The sequence below is a fragment of the Oncorhynchus tshawytscha genome, linkage group LG09 (genome assembly GCF_018296145.1).
Source record: "Oncorhynchus tshawytscha isolate Ot180627B linkage group LG09, Otsh_v2.0, whole genome shotgun sequence".
Lineage (NCBI taxonomy): Eukaryota > Metazoa > Chordata > Actinopteri > Salmoniformes > Salmonidae > Oncorhynchus > Oncorhynchus tshawytscha.
Window position 1 is genome coordinate 15,292,376 of NC_056437.1, and position 26,579 is coordinate 15,318,954.

General features: G+C 43.0%; 1 protein-coding gene across 2 annotated transcripts in view; it reads left to right on the forward strand.

The window, feature by feature from the left end:
* The window catches only part of epb41l4a (erythrocyte membrane protein band 4.1 like 4A), a 101,692-nt gene that overhangs the window by 69,262 nt on the left and 5,851 nt on the right, over positions 1–26,579 (forward strand). The window contains exons 10-20 of one of the 2 annotated variants that reach the window (XM_024430951.2): positions 2,949–3,012; positions 6,436–6,527; positions 10,785–10,862; positions 12,209–12,324; positions 16,267–16,357; positions 16,622–16,708; positions 18,306–18,416; positions 21,284–21,340; positions 21,740–21,817; positions 24,502–24,621; positions 24,861–24,908. In XM_024430951.2, the coding sequence (XP_024286719.1) occupies positions 2,949–3,012; positions 6,436–6,527; positions 10,785–10,862; positions 12,209–12,324; positions 16,267–16,357; positions 16,622–16,708; positions 18,306–18,416; positions 21,284–21,340; positions 21,740–21,817; positions 24,502–24,621; positions 24,861–24,908 (942 nt within the window). The remainder of the gene's footprint in view (positions 1–2,948; positions 3,013–6,435; positions 6,528–10,784; positions 10,863–12,208; positions 12,325–16,266; positions 16,358–16,621; positions 16,709–18,305; positions 18,417–21,283; positions 21,341–21,739; positions 21,818–24,501; positions 24,622–24,860; positions 24,909–26,579) is intronic. The other variant, XM_024430952.2, reaches the window with a different exon arrangement.

The window sequence follows — 26,579 nt, forward strand, 5'->3', positions numbered from 1 at the left end:
TACAATGTATAGATAAAAAGGGAATGTCACTGTTTTAAATTCTCAAACATGATATTTTAATACATCTTTGGTGATTAAGATTTATTTACAAGTGGTCTCAGGGGCCAGTCTTAACTACTTCGCGATTGCATTGAGCAGAAAAAAAACCTTAATTGAGAGGAGTGGAGGCTATACTTGGTTTATGTTTCTAAATACGAAGTATACCGGCACCAAAAGCACATTAGGCTACTCTTGTTCCATGCACATATGTGCATTGTGCATCATGGCTTGATAGGCTGTGTTTCCACTGTCTAAATTCATGGCATAACCAACCTGCATTACCGCTAAAAATAGCTTTTGGTTGATCTTAAATATCTCTACCATTGCTGCCTGAAATTAGCAGTTTGGATCATCCTTTTAAGGACACACCTCAAATATTTCCACCCAAATCAAGTTTTATTTGTCACATGTGCTGAATACAACAGGTGTAGACTTTACAGTGAAATGCTGAATACAACAGGTGTAGACTTTACAGTGAAATGCTGAATACAACAGGTGTAGACTTTACAGTGAAATGCTGAATACAACAGGTGTAGACTTTACAGTGAAATGCTGAATACAACAGGTGTAGACTTTACAGTGAAATGCTGAATACAACATATGTAGACTTTACAGTGAAATGCTGAATACAACAGGTGTAGACTTTACAGTGAAATGCTGAATACAACAGATGTAGACTTTACAGTGAAATGCTGAATACAACAAGTGTAGACTTTACAGTGAAATGCTGAATACAACAGATGTAGACTTTACAGTGAAATTCTGAATACAACAGGTGTAGACTTTACAGTGAAATGCTGAATACAACAAGTGTAGACTTTACAGTGAAATGCTGAATACAACAGGTGTAGACCTTACAATGAAATGCTTACATACGAGCCCTTAACCAACAAGTTACTACCCCTTAATTAGGGATAGGCGTCCCGTCAACGGGACAGTTGTAAATCATGCAGTGATTTTAGAGAAACAACAAATGTTGGCGCATATAAGTGTCTTATATCAGCTGAAAGCCTAAATTATTGTTAATATAACTGCACTGTCCAATTTACAGTAGCTAGTACTGTGGAAAAAATGCCATGCTATTGTTTGAGGAGCGCTCCTAACAACAAAACACTTTTTTCACTGCGATATGTTTGATTATTTCACCTTTGCAGGTGAAATGTGTACTTACATTCTCAAATCTTGCTCTGATTTATCTTCCAAAGGGACCCAGAGATAACAAGAAGTGTCATTTTGTTAGATAAAATTATTTTTCATATCCTAAAAAGGTCCATATAGCATGCACGATCGATTTTGTATTTCCACTTGTTCAATTTGCAATGAAAGGAATGTGTGAAAATCTAACCCTAAGCGTTGTTTCAACCAGTCAAATCATGTTAATATTTATTCCTCAGAGATCCTAGAACGTAACAGGACTTCACTATATCATTAGGGGTGTAGTATAACCTATAGGACACCAAATTTGTTCAGAGAGCGACGCCTTCATGGCACGCCGATGACGCGGGCGATCTTCACTTGATCGACTGTAACTTTGTCAAATAAGCACAAATCGGGGTCAAACAAAGCTGTGAAATGCAATCGCTAGATAGCCAATGAGCTGGGCTTTACGGGAGTGTCCGGAAACCCCGTATCTGTCGCCAACTGTAGCTGCTAACCTTGTGCGACAGTCAGCCTTTTCCTTTTGGGCAAAAATGATAAGAATATGGAGAGTTATGAAGTTATGAAAACTGGTTGTTTTGCAAATGTTGAACTTACTGGAAAAGCTCAATCAAAGTCCAAGTATACAGATTTGACATTATTCTTGCAGAAAATGTAATGTAAATGTCTCCTTCATGATTTTCCCAAATATACCTGGGTGACTTTACACTAAATGTCATGTAGAGTGCTCATACTTATCCGTCTGAAACTTTGCACATACACTGCTGACGTCTTGTGGACACCATCGGAATTACAACCAGAGTGATGGCTAGATGTGGGACCTTTCTGTTGCATTTCAAAGATGGTGGTAGTTGTTTTTTTCTTTGTATTTTCTTCTAACAGGTCTATTGTGTTATATTCTCCTACATTCAATTCACATTTCCACAAACCTCAAAATGTTTCCTTTCAAATGGTACCAAGAATATGCATATCCTTGCTTCAGGCAGTTAGATTTGGGTATGTAATATTAGGCACATTTTTTTTTTAAAAGGGACTATATAAAATATTTACTAAATAAACTGAAGTTTAAAAAAGTTACACAATAAAATAACAATAACAAGGCTATATACATGGAATACAGGTGTGGGGGTACAGGTTAGTCGAGATAATTGAGGTAATATGTACATGTAGGTAGAGGTAAAGTGACTATGCATAGATTATAAACAGTGAGTAGCAGCAGCATAGAAAACGAGGTCAATGCTAATAGTCTGGGTAGCCATGTGATTAACTGTTCAGCAGTCTTATGGCTTGGGGGTATAAGCTGTTAAGAAGCCTTTTGGACCTGGACTTGGCGCTCCGGTACCGCTTGCAGTGCAGGAGCGGAGAGAACAGTCTATGACGAGGGTGGCTGGAGTCTTTGACCATTTTTAGGGCCTTCCTCTGACACGGCCTGGTATAGAAGTCCTGGATAGCAGGAAGCTTGGCCACAGTGATGTACTGGGCCGTACGCACTACCCTTTGTAGCGCACATCTGAGTGCAAACAAGCTGATATAAGACAGGTAAATTGCCGAACGTGGCGTTACGGCTGGAAAAATGCCTGTGCGCCAGTTTTTACATAACGAAATTGCAAACTAATACCAGCCAAAAATAGAGCCCTTCATATTAGTTAGATAACTTGCTGCAGTATTTATGAGAAAATCAACCGTGACTAAGCTATCGTACCTGTTAATAAACATCTCATTATCTGTTTGTTTATTTTTGATCATTTTAGGCCAAGGATAACAAAAGTGCATTTTAAGGAAACACAGTTTGAGCTTCAAGTCGTTGGAAAAGATGTAAGTTGTCAGTTATTATCTTTCAGTATTATCTGCATAAGGAATGTTATGTGAATTTATGGACTGAATTTTCAACCTTGGCTTTGTTTGTTTGTGATTATTCTGTTTATTTTAGCATGTTTCATAAACTCAATAGTTTGATTCACACTATAATTCACACTAGCAAACTTGGAATGACTGAATCAGAATCAATTTGTTTGGATATCACAGGTGTAGAAAACCTCATTATAATTTCCCCCCATTTCAGACTTCAATACAAGGCATAAAATAAAACTGACTGAATGTTCCAAGGAGTAGTTGCAGTACTCCCATGTGAAACATTGAAAGGTCAATCGTGTGTTTGATCTTGAAAGATTTTGACATCCGCCTAATGTTTAATGAGAGAAATTAAAGAAACATGACAGAGCAGAACTACGGGACATGGTTGCAGCCTTGAAAGCTCTCTCCCATTTTCACTGATGTTCACTTCACAGGTGCAAATGGGAAGGGAGACACTTCACACGAACTTCACTTCCTGATGAACCTTTGGGTTTTCTGGGAATTTTCAAACTTACGCTTTTGGGGAGGATTTCTTGATCATTTTGGAAGTGATCTGGGCCCACACCTTCAGATATCACTGAAGCAGAACAACTTTTTCTCCTCTCTCTGTTGAGATAGTGTGACTCATTGAGACCTGTGTGTCTTGCTGAATGAAATATTGAATTTGGTTTATTCAGTCGATTCATTTTCACTGGTGTGCGTGCGTGCATGTGTGTGCGTGCGTGCGTGTGTGCGTGCGTGCATGTGTGTGTGTGTGCGTGCATGTGTGTGCGTGCGTGCTCCAGCTAGCAACCTGAGAGTCTCATTAAGCCGAGGCAGTCAAGCAGCCAGAGACCCATGAGAAGCCCATTATTGACAATACACTATCCGAGCAGCTCAGAAGACCAGAGCTTAATTGAAATAAAATAAAGAACCAAGGATGAACAGTAGCTACCTCCTCTTTGAGACTAGCTGTAGAGGTTAGAGTGTGAGCCGTCATCTCTCTAAAGTCTGATATCTATTATCCTAATGACCGAACACAGACATCCCATATGGGTGAAAGATTACACACTACCTGTTCATTTGCTGTACATATAATGGTACATTTGTCAGGAGGGAGATGCAGTGGCCTATCCACCACCACCGAACACCACCTAATTATGTAGCCGGTTGTTTTCACAATAAATGATGAAGCAAACGTCCTTTGTTATGGTATATGTTAGAATTCTAAACCGTGTAGTTTGGGTTCTGGATGCTGATTGTCTGAAACAGCATTCCAGTCGTGTGTCTATCAGACAGTATATTTAAGCAATAAGGCCTGAGGAGGTGTGGGGATTGCGTCCCTTTTCGACACAGTAAAATCGGTCTATTGGCCTTCTCTGTTAGAGCTACAATATACTGGAATGCAATGCCCTTGGACTTGAGAAACTGCACTGATTATTGTACTTTTAAATTTAAATTGAAACATGGCTCAAGTCTATGCAAATCTGTACACATGAGTTGTCTGTGGTTCCTCATATGTAAGACGACAGTTGATGATGGTGGTGTTGTTGTTAGAATGATATATTATTGGATGTAATGTATTTGTATTTTGTATTGTTTTAGTGAGTATGTGTATTGTGACTGTGTAATTGTCCTTAGCTGCCCTGGCACAACGGCTGCAAATGAGCTTTTGGCTAACCCCGGCACATTTACATGGATTTTGCGTTATTGTAATGTTGATGTTGATTAATGTGCATTGTCACCTATAAATAAATAAATAAATAAAAATGTATACCTCTGGGGTTTGTGATATATGGCCAATATACCACAGCTAAGGGCTGTATCCAGGCACTCCGTGTTGCGTCGTGCTGTGGTATATTGGCCATATACCACAGCTAAGGGCTGTATCCAGGCACTCCGTGTTGCGTCGTGCATAAGAACAGCCCTTAGCTGTGGTATATTGGCCATATGCCACACCCCCTCGGCCTTATTGCTTTAATATACAGTGGCAAGAGAAAGCATGTGAACCCTTTGGAATTACCTGGACTTCTGCATCAATTGGTCATCAAATTTGATCTGATCTTCATCTAAGTCACAACAATAGACACACATAGTGTGCTTAAACTAATAACACACAAATGATTGTATTTTGAATACATCATTTAAACATTCACAGTATAGGTTGGAAAAAGTATGTGAACCCCTTCTCCAAATGCTAATTGGAGTCAGGAGTCAGCTAACCTTGAGTCCAACCAATGAGACAAGATAGGAGTGGCCATCCTGCGAAGATGACTGCAGGTGCACAGCGCAGAATGCTCAATGAGGTTAAGAAGAATCCTAGATTGTCAGCTAAAGATTTACAGAAATCTCTGGAACATGCTAACATCTCTGTTGACGAGTCTACAGTACGTAAAACACTAAACAAAGAATGGTGTTCATGGGAGGACGTCACAGAAGAAACCACAGCTGTCAACAAAAATAAACATTCTGAAGTTTGCAAAAGTGCACCTGGATGTTCCACAGCGCTACTGGCAAAATATTCTGTGGACAGATTAAACTAAAGTTGAGTTGTTTGGAAGGAACACACAACACTATGTGTGGAGAAAAAAAGGCACAGCACACCAACATCAAAACCTCATCCCAATTGTAAAGTAAGGTGGAGGGAGCATCATGGTTTGGGGCTGCTTTGCTTCCTCAAGGCCTGGACAGCTTGATATCATCGATGGAAAAATGAATTCCCAAGTTTATCAGGAAATTTTGCAGGACAGTGTTAGGCTATCTGTCCGCCAATTGAAGCTCAACAGAAGTTGCATGATGCATCAGGACAACGACCCAAAACACAGAAGTAAATCAACAGCAGAATGGCTTCAACAGAAGAAAATATGCCTTCTGGAGTGGCCCAGTCAGACTACTGACCTCAACCCGATTGAGATGCTGTGGCATGACCTCAAGAAAGCAGTTCACTCCAGACATCCCAATAATATTGCTGAACTGAAACAGTTTTATAAAGAGGAAATGTCCAAAATTCCTTCTGACCGTTGTGCAGGTCTGATCCGCAACTACAGAAAATGTTTGGTTGAGGTTATTGCTGCCAAAGTAGGGTCAACCAGTTATTAAAACCAAGGGTTCACATACTTTTCCCATCCTGCACTGTGAATGTTTACATGGTGTGTTCAGTAAAGACATGAAAACGTATAATTGTTTGTGTGTTATTAGTTTAAGCAGACTGTGTTTGTCTATTGTTGTGACCTAGATGAAGATCAGATCAGATTTTATGACCAATTTATGCAGAAATTCAGGTATTTCCAAAGGGTTCACATACTTTTTCTTGCCACTGTATCTTATTGATTTAGCTGCTGAATGTGATTTGCATTATTTGTTTGTTTGTTTTTGGTATAAGAGATTGTTGTGGTTTATTTACAGTGCACAGAGACGTCGTTCTTCTTCAAGGCACCCAATAAGACAGCCTGTAAACATCTGTGGAAGTGCTGCATAGAACACCACACTTTCTTCAGGTAAAACACGTCATACTTACGCACACACACCCACACACACACACACACTGTCATAGGCAAATACTACTATACCAACACTTATAACTTCTCAGTTAGAATCTCTACCACCTTCCACAGGTAAGAACCCAAACTATCTCACGTTCAGTGAAAAATGATCCTCCTATCTACAACACCATCACCCACACTATTCCTACCAAAGCCCTTCTCTGTCACCCCCCCCTCTGTCATCTCCTCCTCTGTCAACCCCCTATGTAAACCCCCCGTCAACCCTCTGCTGTGTCATCCTTTACTCGGTCATCCCCTCTGTCATCCTCTCCTCTGTCAATCCCTTCCTCTGTCATCCCCTCCTCTGTCAATCCCCTCCTCTGTCAATCCCCTCCTCTGTCAATCCCCTCCTCTGTCAATCCCCTCCTTTTTCATCCCCTCCTCTGTCAATCCCCTCCTCTGTCAATCCCCTCCTCTGTCAATCCCCTCCTCTGTCAATCCCCTCCTCTGTCAATCCCCTCCTCTGTCATCCCCTCCTCTGTCAATCCCCTCCTCTGTCAATCCCCTCCTCTGTCAATCCCCTCCTCTGTCAATCCCCTCCTCTGTCAATCCCCTCCTCTGTCAATCCTCTCCTCTGTCAATCCCTTCCTCTGTCATCCCCTCCTCTGTCAATCCCCTCCTCTGTCAATCCCCTCCTCTGTCAATCCCCTCCTCTGTCAATCCCCTCCTCTGCCATCCTCTCCTCTGTCATCCCCTCCTCTGTCATCCCCTCCTTTTTCATCCCCTACTCTGTCATCCCCTCCTCTGTCAATCCCCTCCTCTGTCAATCCCCTCCTTTGTCATCCCCTACTCTGTCATCCCATCAGGAAGTAACACTATCACATACTTCTTAACATAACTATCCCAGAAAAGCTCAATTCATTACAAGTCAAATCCCCCAGTGTCCCTCAGTCCTTGATCAAAATGAACAAGGCCCCTGTCTGGCAGCACAGTGCAGTGCGGTCTCTGCTCTGTCTGTCTGTCTGTCTGTCTGACTTGATGAGAAGTATGATGATATGTGACCTAGCCTACCACGCAAAGGCATTATGTTCCCTGGTTGACGCAGACATGCTCAGGAAAGTGATATCACAACTTAAGCCTTCTACCTGCCTTCTCAAGTTTTTTTGTCACCCTTGGTGAACATTACTCAGAGAAAAACATATCACATGTGGCGTTCGACAAGGTTCGACTGTATTAGTGATTGTCACGGTCTTCCTCCTCTTCATCTGAAGAGGAGAGGCGAAAAGGAGAGTCGGACCAAAATGCGGCGTGGTAAGTGTCCATGGTAAATCTTTAATAAAGAAAGTACTGACACTGCATACAAAACAATAAACAAATGACGACCGTGAAGCTACAAAATAGACCTGTGCTGACACAGGCCACTAACATAGACAATCACCCACAAACAAACAGTGCAACCCAGGCTACCTAAGTATGATTCTCAATCAGAGACAACTAATGACACCTGCCTCTGATTGAGAACCATACTAGGCCGAAACATAGAAATGCCCCAAAACATAGAAAAACAAACATAGACTGCCCACCCAACTCACGCCCTGACCATACTAAATAATGACAAAACAAAGGAAATAAAGGTCAGAACGTGACAGTGATTGAATTACTTGGAAGGCTCACAACTTCTTCCAGATAAAATAAAGACGTATTGTTGGAGCTAATGCCCAAAGAGAGAATCTAGACATACATTTTCATTCACAGGCAATAAAGGTCAGATGGCAGGTAAAAAACCTTGGTGTTATTTTCCATTCTGAACACAATTTCAAATCATACATTAGGAAGGTGACAAAACTAGCTTTTTACCACCTGAGGAACATTGCCATGGTGCTGCTGTTTCTCTCTCAGGCTCATACAGAGAGACTCATCCATGCTTTAGTTACAAGCAGTCATAACTACTGTAATGCTCTCCTGTCTGGTCTACCCAAGAAAGCTATTGGTCAACTGTAAAACCTACAGAATGCTGCCAAGACCAGTACGGAGAGCACACATTACACCCGTTTTAAGGTCTCTGCGCTGACTTCCTGTGAGTTTTAGAATACATTTCATCTATTTGTTTTTAAATCAATCCACGATTGTGCACCCCAATACATGACAGACATGCTTTTAGGTTATGTAGCCAGTAGGTCCCTCAGGTCCTCTGGCACGGGCCTTTTAACTATCCCAAAGCCTAGGACCAAGAGGCATGGAGAGACAGCCTTTAGTTACTATGCCCCATGTCTCTGGAATAGCCTGCCAGAAGGCCTGAGGAAGGCAGAGACATTGGACATTTTTCAAAGGGATCTTAAAACACACATGTTTAGCTTTGCTTTTCCTTAGGGTGCTTTTATAATCCTTCAGTTTTTATTGTTATTCTTGTTTTTCATCCTCTTATGTTTGTTGTGTAGTAAATATTTCTGTTTTTATTCGTTTTTCTTCCCTGTGAAGCACATTGTGTTGCATTTCATGTCTGAAATGTGCTGCAGAAATAAAGCTTGATTTGATTTGTGCGTACATCCGTGTGTGGCCTAATGAGAGCAGTCTAAAGAGCCTGGGCGGCAGCGCGACGCGTAGGTCACTGGATTTACACTGTTTAATCAGCGTGTGAGCCCTTTAGTGTGGACAGTCCCTGGACCACAGACAGACCTGGAGCTGGCATGCAGGCAGAAAGGAGGGGGCGTGACAGGTTATACCTACCTCAAGCTTATAGGTCTCTGGGAGGGAGAGGGGTGGAAGGGTGGGGTGTGGCGGTGGTTTGGGTGAGAGAATGGGAGAGACTTATGCTGTGACGAGACTATGGAATGGAGGTGGGTGAAGAGGGCATAATCCATTGGATGAAATAGGCAGGAATATGCTGCAGATTTAATCTAATCAAATGTTATTGGTCACATACACATATTTATCAGATGTTATTGCGGGTGTAGCGAAATGCTTGTGTTCCTAGCTCCAACAGTGCAGTAATATCTAACAATTCACAACAACACACGAATCTAAGAGTAAATAATGGAATTAAGAAATATAGAAATATTAGGTGAGTGGATCTACTATACAAGTCCTTATAGACAACGGGAGAAAGAACGAGAAGAGGCAGTTTTAGCCTCGTTGTGTGTACTAACTACATCCATTTACCTACACTACCTTTCCCCCATCTATCTTTCCATCCGGATGTTTTTCAACAGTGATTTGAGTTCTCTGCAGTGTCTGAGCCCTGTGGGATAGGCCCTAGCAGTAGTGGTGTTGGTTTTGAGAGAGGCCTTAGCTCAACACTGTAGTGGTGTTGGTTGTGTTAATAAAACATGGCTGGGTGAGGGACTGCTAGAGGCTTTTATAATGAGCAACAGCCAGAGCTTCTACTTCACTTCTGTACAGTAATGGACTAATGTACTGCTAGTACCATCAGTACACACACTCAGTACACACACTATCTCTATATCTCTCTCTTTCTCTTTTTCTCTCGCTCCCGAGTGTCACAGCGGTCTAAGGCACTGCATCTCAGTGCAAGAGCCATCACTACAGTCCATGGTTCGAATCCAGGCTGTATCACATCGTGTTTGGGAGTCCCATAGGGCGGCGCACAATTGGCCCAGCGTCGTCCGGGGTAGGCCGTCATTGTAAATAACAATTTGTTCTTAATTAACTGACTTGCCTAGTTAAATAAAATTACAAATATTAATTCTTTGTCTCTTGCTCTATCATTCACACTTACATTTGCTCTCTCTGTCTCTCTCTCTCAGTTCAATTCAAAGTGAAATAAATAATAACTCTCTCTCTCTATTCACCGACACACACGCCAGTCTCGCACTCTCTCAGACTCAGAGCTTAGAATTTGAATGAAGCTTCTAGTGGTGTACCAGCAGTAATTCTGTAATTAAAGCAGAGATCAGAACAAGAGACCTGCTGCTCTGTAGCTAGGAGAGAAAGTGAAATAGGGCAGCAATTCAGTTCTCTTCTCTCTTCTCTAAAAGAATAAAAACTACAACGTGGATTCAGCATTCAAACACGCATTGCCGGTTACCTTTTTGAAAGATGCAATATTTTAATTTCAGCCTAAGCGTTTAATCCTCCTTAACATGGGTTTTAGTCACTTTGGAAATTCATGAAGAGAAAAATAATGCATTTACTACTTGTGTAATAATGTACTGTAGGAACTTCCCCACAATATTCTAGGAGACTTTAGTAGAAGTACAGTATTTTCACATTCTTCATCTAGGCCTTTTCTCCATGGTTGTTGCTTTTTCTTAGAATGCCAGAAAATGATGGCAACACACTGACAAGAAAACTATCCAAATTTGGTTCCCTGGGATCTAAGCATCGGTACAGGTGAGCAAACCTCCATTCTATATCCACTTCAAAGCTAGCATCCTTAATTGAAACAAAAACAAAACTATCAGCCCGCCTCTACTTTGGTAAAAAGCTGAGGGATGGGCCTGGAGAAATTTAACCCGTCTCAAATTCATATAGAGAGCCATGGATGCAAAGAATAACCAACCACGATATCCATTTTGAGGCTATACAGTGTTTGTTTACATTGTTTACAAACATTGGAGTAAAATAAGCTTATATTTAAGGTACTGATGGGGTACACAAGTTAAACTAAGCTCATGAGGCATTTATAAGTTATATTCTTAAAGAATCCATGTGTATATATAATTAATTTATAACTCCAAAAATGTAGCAACAAAGGATTCTTGCTTTAAATGTCGTTATGTGTATGAAACAATATTGTAGAAACTGTGTTGAATATTTACAATATAATGCATTTCTATCGTGTGTAAGATGGAAGTCCCCATACATAATACATATAAATAGTATAGCATTATTCTGTGCCTATTATCTTATCCCCTTCTCTGTCATCCCCTCAGGTAGAAACTTAACACTATCACATGTCCTGAGATAAAGAAGGACAATCCATGAGGAAGTCTCCCAGCGTGTATTCATGCTGAAATCCACAACCTTGTGAATAATGCAGTCTGTTTTACAAAGGAGCTAAAAGGGGGGTTCAGTGTTAGACAAACACACCGTGTGTGTGTGTGTGTGTGTCTGTGTGCATGTGCTTGTGTGTGTCTGTGTACCACAGAGAAGAGGAAGACCTGAATAATTCAGGGTTCACACAACATCCGTCTCTCCTTTGTTTTCATTCTGTTGTCTAATTCCTGTATCTATTCTGAGAAGAATAGTTGCAGTTTTCTTCTGCAATATTTATTTATACATTAGTGACCTCTGCTATTTGTAGGGTCACTGCAGTCACAACTGTGGCTGTGTTTTCTATGTTCATGTTGCTCTTCAACACCTCGTTGATGCATCAGACTAGCTTCCCGCTGATGCACAGCAATTTACGTGTACTGTATTTCATATGTATGTAATTGTCAATGCATGTCACTATCACTGTGTATCACTGTCACTGTGTGCGAGACAAAAGGTTTATATGAAAGGTCAAGAGCAGATCATCTCTGTATCTCATAAGAACCTGACAGACCAGAAACATCTGCCCCCTGAAACCCTTCTAGTGGAATTTTACTGTCTCTTTCTGCTTACAGTATCTCACACTTATAATACATGTTTGACCTGTTGCATACTTATAAATGTACCTGTTCTAGACAGACAGGACACCCTGAAAAGATAGATGATTAAACAGTGTGTGTGTGTGTGTGTGTGTGCCCCTACAGTGGAAAGACTGCTATGCAGATGGGCAGGGATCTGTCTGTCGGTCTGCCTCGACCAGACCTGCAGGTGGTCAGGACCCGCAGCAAGACCTACTCCAAGAGACCATCACAGACCACAGGTCAGATGGACATACAACATACTTAAAGCCTACCTAAGACCTACATAACATCCACAGACACACTACACAACACCTGACAAATACAATGTCACTAAGGGTAACGTATCAATGGTAACTAATGCATACCCAAAAACATATTTTCACCTCTACCGTTTCCCAGTAGAACCTCTCAGGTTGCTATTGACAACACTGCCAGGTGTAAAGCACCTTAGTTGAGTCTCAGTAAGTTTAGTATTAACTTCCTCCTCCTGTTCCCCCATCAGGAACAACACAGGGCTTCAATTAGCTAATCATATTATATTCACTTCGACAGTTCACACTGACAGTACACTCTTTAAAAAAAAAGGGTTCCGAAAGGGTTCTTCCCATAGGAGAACCCTTTTTGGTTCCAGGTAACCCTTTTGGATTCCATGTAGACCCCTCTGTGGAAAGGGTTCTACATGGAACCCAAAAGGGTTTTACCTGAAACCAAAAGGGTTCTACCTAGGGTGACCACATTTAAAATACTAAAATGTGGGACAAAGGGATGATTTTGCAGGACATTCACGGGACAGTGTAGCCTGCAAAATGTGGCCTCCTGCTGTACAGAACAAGCTAATTGAAGCGCACCTATAGGCTACTATTTTGCCTCGCGCTAAATTTGTTGATGCAGAAACAAGACCAAATGTGCTGTTTTATGATCATCTGAGAATATTTGGCCAATGAAACATTTCTGGCTTGTCTCAGGGACTGTAAACCAGTTAGGAAGGGAGATTTTTAAAACCAGATTGAGTGAACCCACTGGGCACAGACGCCTGTTCAACGTCTAGTTTTTACATTTGGTAAAAAAGCTGGATATCCAGCTTTCACTGGAACAGGCCCAGATCCACGCCTTTCGCGTGAAAAAAAGACGCCGGAAAAGGGGCCACAGATCAGGTACCCTTCTGAAAATCCAGAGGCGAGCGAGTAAACTCCCACTGCCTCCCATTCTTCTCACTAACCTGCAATCATTGGACAATAAAATGGATGACCTACGATTAAGATTATCCTACCAACGGGACATTAAAAACTGTAACATCTTATGTTTCACCGAGACGTGGCTGAACGAAGATACGAACAACATAGAGCTGGTGGGATTTTCCATGCACCGAAGAACAGAGACGCTACCTCTGGTAAGACGAGGGGTGGGGGGGGGTGTCTTTTTGTCAATAACAGCTGGTGCGCTAATTTTAAAGAAGTCTCGAGGTATTGCTCACCTGAGGTAGAGTACCTTATAATAAAATGTAGACCGCACTATCTACCAAGAGAGTTCTCATCTGTATTATTCATAGCCGTTTATTTACCACCACAAAACAAAGCTGGTACTAAGACTGCTCTCAACCAACTCTATAAGGCCAAAAGCAAAGAAGAAAATGCTCACCCAGAAGTGGTGCTCCTAGTGGCCGGGGACTTTAATGCAGGCAAACTTAAATAATTTTTACCCAATTTTTACCAGCATGTCACATGTGCAACCAGGGGGATAAAAATCCTAGATCACCTTTACTCCACACACAGAGATGTGTACAAAGCTCTCACCCACCTTCCATTTGGCAAATCCAACCATAATTCTATCCTCCTGATTCCTGCTTACAATCAAAAACTAAAACAGGAAGTACCAGGGACTCGCTCAATATGGAAGTGGTCAGATGACGCGGATGCTATACTACAGGATTGTTTTGCTAGCACAGACTGGAATATGTTCCGGGATTCATCCAATGGCATTGAGGAATACACCACCTCAGTCATAGGCTTCTTCAATAAGAGCATCGATGACGCTCGTCGGATGTGGCAGGGCTTGAAAACTACTACAGACTACAAAGGGCAACAACACGTCTGCCACGCTGATCCAGGGGTGTGTACTTAGTTCCCTCCTGTACTCCCTGTTCACTCATGACTGCATGGCCAGGCATGACTCCAACATCATCATTAAGTTTGCTGACGACACAACAGTGGTATGTCTGATCACCAACAGCGATGAGACGGCCTATAGGGAGGAGGCCAGAGAACTGGCAGTGTGGTGCCAGAACAAACAACCTCTCCCTCAATGTGAGCAAGACCAAGGAGCTGATCATGGACTACAAGAAAAGGTGGGCCGAACAGGCCCCCATTAACATTAATGGGGCTGTAGTGGAGCGGGTCGAGTTTCAAGTTCCTTGGTGTCCACGTCACCATCGAATTATCATGGTCCAACATACCAAGACAGTCGATAAGGGGGCACAACAAAACATTTTCCCCTTCAGGAGACTGAAAAGATTCGGCATGGTTCCCCAGATCCTCAAAAGGTTCTACAGCTGCACCATTGAGAGCATCCTCACCGGTTGCATCACCGCCTGGCATGGCAACTGCTCGGCGTCTGACTGTAAGGCGCCACAGAGGGTTGTGTGAACAGCCCAATACATCACTAGGGCCAAGCTTCCTGCCATCCAGGACCTATATAATAGGCGGTGTCAGAGGAAAGCCAATAAAATTGTCAGAGACTCCAGTCACCCAAGTTATAGACTGTTTTCTCTGCTTCCACACAGCAAGCGGAACCGGTGCGCCAAGTCTAGGACCAAAAGGTTCCTCAACAGCTTCTACCCCCAAGCCATAAGACTGCTGAACAGCTTCTACCCCCAAGCCATAAGACTGCTGAACAGCTTCTACCCCCAAGCCATAAGACTGCTGAACAATTCATAAAATCGCCACCGGACAATTTACATTGACCCCCCTTTTGTACACTTGCTGTTTGTTTGTTACCTATGCATAGTCACTTCGCCCCCACCTACATGTACAGAAATAGCCTGTACCTCAAATAGCCTGTACCCCTGCACACTGACTCGGTACCGGTGCCCCCTGTATATAGCTGAGTTATTGTTATTCTATTGTTACTTTTTATTATTACTTTTTATTTTAGCCTACTTGGTAAATATTATCTTCTTCTTGAACGGCACTGTTGGTTATAAAAGTTAAGTAGGCATTTCACGGTAAAGTCTACACCTGTTGTATTCAGTATTTCACGGTAAAGTCTACACCTGTTGTATTAAGCATTTCACTGTAAAGTCTACACCTGTTGTATTCAGCATTTCACGGTAAAGTCTACACCTGTTGTATTCAGCATTTCACGGTAAAGTCTACACCTGTTGTATTCAGTATTTCACGGTAAAGTCTACACCTGTTGTATTCAGCATTTCACGGTAAAGTCTACACCTGTTGTATTCAGCATTTCACGGTAAAGTCTACACCTGTTGTATTCAGTATTTCACGGTAAAGTCTACACCTGTTGTATTCAGCATTTCACTGTAAAGTCTACACCTGTTGTATTCAGCATTTCACGGTAAAGTCTACACCTGTTGTATTCAGCATTTCACGGTAAAGTCTACACCTGTTGTATTCAGTATTTCACGGTAAAGTCTACACCTGTTGTATTCAGCATTTCACTGTAAAGTCTACACCTGTTGTATTCAGCATTTCACGGTAAAGTCTACACCTGTTGTATTCAGCATTTCACGGTAAAGTCTACACCTGTTGTATTCAGCATTTCACGGTAAAGTCTACACCTGTTGTATTCAGTATTTCACGGTAAAGTCTACACCTGTTGTATTCAGCATTTCACGGTAAAGTCTACACCTGTTGTATTCAGTATTTCACGGTAAAGTCTACACCTGTTGTATTCAGTATTTCACGGTAAAGTCTACACCTGTTGTATTCAGCATTTCACGGTAAAGTCTACACCTGTTGTATTCAGTATTTCACGGTAAAGTCTACACCTGTTGTATTCAGTATTTCACTGTAAAGTCTACACCTGTTGTATTCAGCATTTCACGGTAAAGTCTACACCTGTTGTATTCGGCGCATGTGACAAATAAAATTGGATTTGAAACAATGGAAAGAAAGAGGGAGGTTGGTTCAGCATTCAACCTTACAGAACATATTTTTTCCTTATAGGACTGAACAATGTGAATCGGTCCAACACAAAGATGGAGAATGAAGAAAAAGAGGGAACGACTAAGATTACAGCACAGTCAGCTTTGAAGAGGTATCAGACATGGGCAAGTGATGTGAGAGGAAAATGTAGAAAACAGTGTACGAATTAGAGAGCTGTTCAGTTTGAAACAAATGGAAAAGGGGACAAAGACAGAAGGAAAGAAGGAAAGAAGGATAAATTGAGATGGATTGAGAGAATGCTTTTCCAATATCAGATAATATCCTTGACAGCTCTTCGTACAACTGCTTAGCCCAGACCAAATACAGTCATGGTTGTATTTGTTTACCTGTTGTTTATTTGTTTGTTGACCTTTAGCTCCATAGTAACCAAGACAGAGAATGGTGATCCAGAGGAACAGCGAGGGAAGCCCAGTGCACCATGGGATGAGAATGCCCCACAATGGTACAGTACTGTCTTTGCTCTAGGATGGATTGTATTGGTCATGTCGGACATGTACACATTACAATAGTTATTCCTACTATGTGTTTGCATTGGTTACATCATTAATATTTGGTGGATTAAACATCAGCACACACACACACACGCACATCTGGAGAAAATAGTGAGACAGGCAGGAGAGGGATGGCAGCTAGGGTTAAGTAGATTTCCTTGTTGACCTTACTCACGACAACAACTGAGGAACAGAGCAAAGCACACATTTCATCAATGTAGGAGGCTAAACATAGAAAACCCTCCCAGCGGCTTCATCAAATTCACTGCTGGAAGCTGTATGTGTGAGAGCACAGTGACAGCCAGTTTGTGTCTATACGTCTCCCTCGTTCACAGTAGCCTGGTCCCAGATCTGTTAATACTGTCATGCCAAACAATGACCATAGGAGTATGCAACACATTACAAACAGATCTGGGACCAGGCTAAGTTCATAGTGTTTGCACAGTAGCATGGAGACAGACACAAAGAGATTGGTATTGGTATTTTATTAGGATTCCCATTAGCTGTTGCAAAGCAGCAGCTACTCTTCCTGGGGTCCACACAAAACATGATATAATACAGAATGACATAATACAGAACATCAATAGACAAGAACAGCTCAAGGACAGAACTACATTAAAAAAATGAAAAGGCACACGTAGCCTACATATCAATGCATACACACAAACTATCTAGAGATGGGACTGTGTGGCTCAGTTGGTAGAGCATGGCATTTCCAACACCAGGGTTGTGGGTTTGATTCTCACTGGCGACCACTACTAAGGAATATAGAAACACGACTGGAAGTCGCTCTGGATAAGAGCTTCTGCTAAATGACAAAAATGTAACAGAACTGCCCATTCATATTCATCTTGTTGAACTTGCAGAGCCGGTCTTCGTACGAAATTGCACCCTACTCCCCACATAGTGCAGTACTTTTGACCAGAGCCCTGATGAAAAGTAGTGCACTACATAGGGAATAGGTTGCCATTTCAGACATAGCCACTGTCTTCTGATGATAATTTAGTATTATCCAAGGCTATTTGCATATCAATGAGCTGGTTTCAACATTATTTCATCTCCATATTGATTTGTGTTATCTTGGGGCTGCGATGTGCTCCCTCTTTCCCTCTCAGGGGGCTGTGAGTGTGTGTAAGTGTATGTGTGTGTACGTGTGTGTGTGTGTACGCGTGTGTGTGTGTGCGTGTGTGTGTGTGTGTCAGAGGGGCCTTATCTGAAGCTAATGAATGCAGACAGACAGGATGTGTGTGAGGCCTGGGGTCACTAACCAGCAGCCATTGGTGTGACCTGTTGCCTTGGCATTTAGATGTATCCTCTGAGACTATGATGTCATCATCCTGCCATTTACTGACGTATCTGTGTCATTGTGGTTATGGCTAGGTGAAGAGGAATGTTGTCGTTTGTATCAGCGTGATGACTAAGGACTATACTTAAGAGTTTGTTTTTGCCAACCGATCATTCACTATATAGATCAATGTATGTATAATTGACAGCTAGCTGCCTGTCCTGATGGTAATTCTGATCAAGTTTCCTTGTTTTCCTCCCCAGTGGACTGTACAACACAGCAAACCAGCGAACCAAGTCGCCCAAATTTCTCAAAGCACGTGGTCGCACCCCTTCAGGAGTCAGCGGGAAGGAAACGTCCCAGAACCCACGCTGGTGTGTAGCCTTCTCCTATGATATGTCACCTATGACATGTCAACCCACCTCACCTCTCCCCCCAATAGCTCAGCTGACACTAGCATGTACTGTCCATCAACTGTCCATGTGTACCTTATGCTCAGGGACGTCATGCATCCCAAAAATCAGAGGGAGCCCAAAGTACGTGAGGATACCTGAAGGGCTGGTCCAGAGGGTAGCCCCCCCTTTCGGAAATTGGAGATTTTTGCATTTTCAAAACACCTGAAACAGCTTTTTCCTGTAATCTAGAGCCATAATAATTATGCATATTTCTATGCATACATTTTTCTGCATATCTAAGCATACCTCTTGAGCTGTCTGTATCCTTCTGACTGGTGTTAATTTTTTTAAAGAAACTAAATATGCTTCTCTGCATCTCTGCTAAAATCTAGATAAAAGATTGGAAGGAATGTGAGTCTTATTCAGCACATTTAGTAATTACTTGCTTTTCTAATGTCTACCAACCTTGCCAGCAGGCATGCCAGCTAGTTTGAAAGTTAGACAAGCTAGCTACTCTAACTTGATTGATATCCTGAAATGGCTTCTTGGTAGCTCGTTATCAGGTTGGGAGATTGGTAACCTATCTAGGCTAGCTAAAGACAACTTCATCAAATTGATAGGTGGATAGTAGTATTACAGAGAAACACCAACAGGACAAATCTGAGGGGCCACGTGGCCATGTGACCTCTATAGGTATGACACCTGTGCTGGTAGAGATGTGTTCCCTTCACCTAGCTAACCTAGGACATTTCACCTGTGCTGCCAATAACTGACAGTTATATGGACTGTCCATAACCTGACCAGCTGTGCTTCTTGTGCAGGTAGAAAGTGAACCTCGGGTAGTGGCAGAAGAGGAGAGGAGGAGACAGGACTCGGGTAGTGGCAGAAGAGAATAGGAGGAAACATGACTCGGGTAGTGGCAGAAGAGGAGAGGAGGAGACAGGACTCGGGAAGTGGCAGAAGAGAAGAGGAGGAGACAGGACTCGGTAGTGGCAGAAGAGAAGAGGAGGAGACAGGACTTGGGTAGTGGCAGAAGAGAAGAGGAGGATACAGGACTCAGGTAGTGGCAGAAGAGAAGAGGAGGAGACAGGACTCGGTAGTGGCAGAAGAGAAGAGGAGGAAACAGGACTCGGGTAGTGGCAGAAGAGGAGAGGAGGGGACAGGACTCGGGTAGTGGCAGAAGAGGAGAGGAGGGGACAGGACTCGGGTAGTGGCAGAAGAGGAGAGGAGGGGACAGGACTCGGGTAGTGGCAAAAGAGGAGAGGAGGAAACAGGACTCGGGTAGTGGCAGGAGAGGAGAGGAGGGGACATGACTCAGGTAGTGGCAGAAGAGGAGAGGAGGGGACAGGACTCAGGTAGTGGCAGAAGAGGAGAGGAGGAGACAGGACTTGGGTAGTGGCAGAAGAGAAGAGGAGACAGGACTCGGGTAGAGGCAGAAGAGAAGAGGAGGAGACATGACTCGGGTAGTGGCATAAGAGAAGAGGAGGAGACATGACTCGGGTAGTGGCATAAGAGAAGAGGAGGAGACATGACTCGGGTAGAGGCAGAAAAGGAGGGGACAGGACTCAGGTAGTGGCAGAAGAGGAGACGACAGAACTCAGGTAGTGGCAGAAGAGGAGACGACAGAACTCAGGTAGTGGCAGAAGAGGAGACGACAGAACTCAGGTAGTGGCAGAAGAGGAGAGGACAGGACTCGGGTAGTGCCAGAATAGGAGAGAAGGGGACAGGACTCGGTTAGTGGCAGAAGAGGAGGGGACAGGACAGGACTCAGGTAGTGGCAGAAGAGACAGAGCAGGGGACAGGACTCAAGTAGTGGCAGAAGAGTAGAGGAGGGGACAGGACTCGGGTAGTGGCAGAATAAGGGAGGAGGGGACAGGACTCGGGTAGTGGCAGAAGAGGAGAGGAGGGACAGGACTCAGGTAGTGGCAGAAGAGGAGAGGAGGGGACAGGACTCGGGTAGTGGCAGAAGAGGAGAGGAGGGGACAGGACTCGGGTAGTGGCAGAAGAGGAGAGGAGGGGACAGGACTCAATTAGTGGCAGAAGAGGAGAGGAGGGGACAGGACTCAAGTAGTGGCAGAAGAGGAGAGGACTGGACTCAGGAGGCGGCAGAAGAGAGGAGGACAGGAGAATACATCTATGTTGCTCTTTCAGTAATTTCCCCTTTGAAAAGTACATATATGGGATAATGTTGCCTTCTAGTGGTGCAATGTGGAACTAACTGTAGAGCCTGTACAGTTCTTGCTCCACTATTAGCATTACACACAATATTGTGGGTATGTGTATAACAAAACATGTTTACCTTATAACAGCTGATAATTGTTCCTATACAAGCAGTTCATTACCAAAAATGTCTTTTGAAGACACCCCTGTTCATTTGCCTTATAAATGTGTCTATACTGTACTGAAGCTACTGCAAAGGTCACATAGTAGTGTGTTTGTATGAAGTAGACCATTCTAGTAATCAAATACCAGATTTGTACTTCATGTTATTTTAATATGAATGAGTCATAAAGGTTAGTCTGGGCTGTGTCTGGTGTGGGGCAGAGATGTAGAATTTCTGGGTAGCAACCCTGAATCAGATTACCCCTAGGGTTTGTGGCCAATGAAGCACTCTTTGAATAGATACCAATTATCATAAATCATAGTGGGACAGATGCTCTCACTTTTAAGTCAGAGTCATTCATGTTAAGGTTGATGATTAAAACATGTCAAACTCATCAACACTCTCTGTTTAATAGTAGTTGTAACATGACAGTGACATTCCTCTGATGTCTAATAGTAACAACATGACAGTGACTCTCTGATAATAACATGACAGTAATAACTTCTGTGATATGATCCCTCAGGAAAGGCCAGGCCAGTGATCCAACACATCCCCCGAACCAGAACGATCAGCTAAGGAGGTACAGTTAGCTTACAGTACTGCATGCTAAATTCTTCAATTCTGAACCTCTGTCCTCTCTGCAACTAAAGGGTCACATCTTTACATCCCTACGTTCCACACAGACTTAGACAAGTCAGACAAACCCAGTGACTTGCCAAGACTGTCATTGATGTGCTGTGTTGTAATGTGGCAGCACCACAAATCCACCGTTGGAGCTCTACAGGGATGACGATCTAGTCAGTGTGTGGTTCTGTTTTTCAGCAGTTACATTAGCCAAGTTCTGGAGTCATTTCTCTAAAAGTAAAAGTTAAAATTTGTCCTCTCTCTCTGACAGGTCATACACAAACAACATTCCATCTCATTTATTTGACCCTGGTCAACTTTTAACCTTGTTGTATTCACCGCTGCCCACCCGCAGGTCACGCTCCCGTGGCAACACCAGCAGTGGCAGCGAGTCCGAGACCTCCACCCGGGAGCATCGTAAAAAGAGGAACCGGTGAGTGATGCCATTCTGCTTTCCCTACAGAGAGACATATCTGTACATATAGCCATTAAATATACAGAATAAATATATATAGTAAACCGCTACTACTACCTCCTATTTTGTACATAGTAGTACCACTAAAAGTACATAGTAATATTTCTCAAAGGTGATAGCCATTCCATAGTAAACTACAACTCTATCATATGGGGGTATAGCTCCCAAGACTACTATTTCCCTAAGCCAGTGTCTGTAAGGGAAGTATGGATTGAAGAAATATAGCATATCATCAGGCTGCTATTGTCCTCTGAAAGATACTATATGTTGAGACCCACAATGGTTCCCTAGCTGTGTCATACGATATACGATACACTATAGACAGCCTCAAGTGTCTGAATATCTCATGATGGAGCGAAAGTAATTAGGAAGGAAACGAGAGTATATTTAATGGAAATTGTGTTGCTGTCTGTTGTGACAGTAAAAATAGTGATGTACTACTGTATGTACAATGTTGTTTTTTCAAGTTTCTAGTTTTAGTATGACATGCACATGTACAGTGAAATGCCTTTCTTGACAGCTCTAAACCCAACACTGCAGTTATCAATAACAATTTAATACTAAAAATAACACAAGGTAGAAAAAAACTAAATAAATAAAACTAAGAAGAACACGAGAAAGTAAGTAAGCATATATATACACTATATACACTGAGTATACCAAACATTAGGAACCCTATTTGCCTTCAGAACAGACTCAATTCATCAGGGCATAGACTGTACAAGGTGTTGAAAGTGTTCCACGAGGATGCTGGCCCATGTGGACTCCAAGGCTTCCCACAGTTGTGTCAAGTTGGCTGGATGTCCTATGTGTGGTGGACCATTCTTGATACATATGGGAAAATGTTAAGTGTGAAAAACCCAGCAGCGTTGCAGTTCTTGACATAAACCAGTACTCCTGGCACATATTATCATACCACGTTCAAAGGCCCTTACATTTTTTGTCTTGCCCATTTTACCGTCAGTGGCACACATACACAATCCATGTCTCTCTTGTTTCAAGGCTTAAAAAGCCTTCTTTAAGTCTCCTCCCATTCATCTACACTGATTGAAGTGGATTTAACAGGTGACATCAATAAGGGATCATAGCTTTCACCTGTATTCACCTGGTCAGTCTATGTCATGGAAAAAGCAGGTGTCTTAATGTTTTGTATACTCAGTGTATCGGGGCAGTCAGTTCTAGTACCATATGTACAATGTGCAGGGATACATACTGGAGTCATAGATGTAGATATGTATAGGGGTAAGGTGACTAGGCATCAGGATATATGATAAACAGAGTAGCAGCAGTGTACAGTATATGATGATTGTGTGTGAGTGGGTGTGCAGAGTCAGTATAATTGTATGTGGATATTATGTGTGTGTGAGCAAATAATGTAGTGACAGTTTGTGTGTGTGTTGGAGTGACAATTTGCGTGTGTGTGTATGGCCCTGTGAGTGTGCATAGAGACAATAATCTGCATAGAGACAATAATCAGATAATCTGTGTAGCCATTTAGTTAGCTATTTATCCGTTTTATGGCTTGGGGAAAGAAGCTGTTCAGGAGACTGTTGCTGTCAGACTTGATGCACCGACACCACTTCCCATGCAGAAGAGGAGAGAATAGTCTTAGTGATTTTTTTAGGCCTTATTTTCATACCACTTGACATAGAGGTCCTGCATGGCAGGGAGCTCGGCCCCAGTGATGTACTGGTGCTACTGTCATACTAAGCAGTGATGCAGCCAGTCAAGATGCTCCTAATGGTACAGCTGTAGAACTTTTTGAGAAGTGTTTCATCGTCACTGGTGATCGGGCCTAAAACTGTTGTCGTCAGCAAACTTGGTGATGGTGTTGGAGTCGTACGTGGCCACGCAGTTGTGGGTGAACAGGGATTACAGGAAGGGACTAAGCACGCACCCCTGTGGGGCCCCCGTGTTGAGGGTCAACCCGGCGGAGGGGATGTTGCCGACCATCATCACCTGGGGTCAGCCTGTCAGGAAGTCCAGGATCCAGTTGCAGAGGGAGGTGTTCAGTCCAAACGTCCTAAGCTTAGTGACGAGCTTGGAAGGCAACATGCTGTTGAACGCTGATCTGCAGTCAATTAAAAGCATTCTCACATAGGTGTTCCTCTTATCTAGCAGTGTGGAGTGCAATTGAAATGGTGTCGTCTATGGATCTGCTGGGGCGGTATGTAAATTGGAGTGGGTGTAGGGTGTCTGGGAGGATGGAGTTGATGTGTGCCATAACCAGCCTCTAAAAGCACTTCATGATTACAGAAGTGTGTGCTACAGGGGGTAGTCATTGTGGCATGAAGCCTTAGAGTTCTTAGGAACGGGAATGATGGTGGTCATATTAAAACACGTGTGGATTACAGACTGGGACAAGGAGAGGTTGAAAATGACTGTGAATATGCCTGCGAGCTGTTCTGTGCATGTTCTGAGAACGCAAGGTCCTTTGAATGTGGATGCATCATGTGTCAGTTAGTTGCAACCATATTGTCATCTCTGTACATGTCTGTGTAGATGTAACATGGTTGGATTGTATGTTCCAGCCTTCCAGGTCTTTTATGTAGAAGTAATATGTTTATGCTGTATATTTATAATATACTGGCATATAATACTCCTATATGATATTACAATACTCAAATAATATTATATTCCAGGTCTCGTCAGGAGAATGAGATGGTGGACTCTGGTCCTCAGTGGGAAGCTGTGCTCTGTCGTCAAAAAGAGAGGTCTCAGAACGACCCAAACCATCGCCGCTCACGACACCGTTCTCGATCGTAAGACAACCATACACAAGTCGCACACACCCCCCTTCCCGCTCCTCCCTGCGCTAAAGACCCCCACCTCTGACGTGACCTGGAACAATGCCTTAAGCTACGGTCAATTTCATCTCCTCAATTTACAGATACACAGAGGGAAGAATTTCCATTCATTACAATAACTCTCCTTATCAGATGGTCCGTCTTATAAATAACACTTGACCTATTAACCCCTGTAATTCTGTGATGTGTTCCAGGCGGAGTCCAGATGTGCAGGCTAAAGAGCAGCTGTGGAAGCACATCCAGTAAGTAATGACTCCATTAATGAGGTTCAACAGTGCTCTTTTAGAAATAAGCAGGTACCACTTTATTTGGGTAAGGTAACTAGGCATTAGGATATATGATAAACAGAGTAGCAGCAGCATACAGGTATATGATAATTGAATGTGAGTGGGTGTGTGGGTGTGTAGTCAGTATAAATGTACACGGTGTTCAGAAAGTTTTTTTAGACCCCTTGACTTTTTCATTATTTTGTTACATCACAGCCTTGTTCTAAAATGGTTTCAATTACATGTTTTCCTCATCAATCTACACACAATACCCCATAAGGGCGGCAGGGTAGCCTAGTGGTTAGAGCGTTGGGCTAGTGACCGGAAGGTTGCAAGCTCAAATCCCCGAGCTGACAAGGTACAAATCTGTCGTTCAAATCTGTCGTTCAAATCTGCCCTGAACAGACAGTTAACCCACTGTTCCTAGGCCGTCATTGAAAATAAGAATTTGTTCTTAACTGACTTGCCTAGTTAAATAAAGGTTAAAAAAAGGACAAAGTGAAAACAGGATTTTAGAAATGTTTGCAAATGTATTAAAAATAAATAACAGAAATACCTTATTTACATAAGTACTCAGACTCTTTGCTATGAGACTTCAAATTGAGCTCAGCTGCATCCTGTTTCCATTGATCATCCTTGAGATGTTTCTACAACTTGATTGGAGTCCACCTGTGGTAAACTCAATTGATTGGACATGGTTGGAAAAGGCACACACCTGTCTATGTAAGGTCCCACAGTTCACAGTGCATTTCAGAGCTAAAACCAAGCCATGAGGTTGAAGGAATTGTCCGTAGAGCTTAGAGACAGGATTGTGTGGAGTCACAGATCTGGGGAAGGGTACCAAAAAATGACTGCAGCTTTGAAGGTCCCCAAGAACACAGTGGCCTCCATCATTCTTAAATGGAAGAAGTTTGGAACCACCAAGACTCTTCCTAGAGCTGGCCGCCCGGACATACTGAGCAATCGGGGGAGAAGGGCCTTGGTCAGGGAGGTGACCAAGAACCCGATGACAGAGCTCCAGAGTTCTTCTGTGGAGATGAGAGAACCTTCCAGAAGGACAACCATCTCTACAGCACTCCACCAATCAGTCCTTTATGGTAGAGTGGCCAGACGGAAGCCAGTCCTCAGTAAAAGGCACATGACAGCCCGCTTATGCACCTAAAGGACTCTCAGAACATGAGAAACAAGATTCTCTGGTCTGATGAAACAAAGATTGAAATCTTTGCTAAGCGTCACGTCTGGAGGAAACCTGGCACCATCCCTACGGTGAAGCATGGTGGTGGCAGCATCATGCTGTGAGGATGTTTTTCAGCGGTAGGGACAGGGAGACTAGTCAGCATTGAGGGGAAAGATGAACAGAGCAAAGTACAGAGAGATCCTTGATGAAAAACAGAGCGCTCAGGACCTCAGACTGGGGCGAAGGTTCGCCTTCCAACAGGACAACGACCTTAAGCACACAGCCAAGACAACGCAGGAGTGGCTTCAGGACAAGACTCTTAATGTCCTTGAGGGGTCCAGCCAGAGCTCGGACTTGATCAAACATCTGGAGAGACCTGAAAATAGCTGTGCAGCGACGCTCCCCGTCCAAACCTGACAGAGCTTGAGAGGCTCTTCAGAGAAGAATGGGAGAAACTCCCCAAATACAGG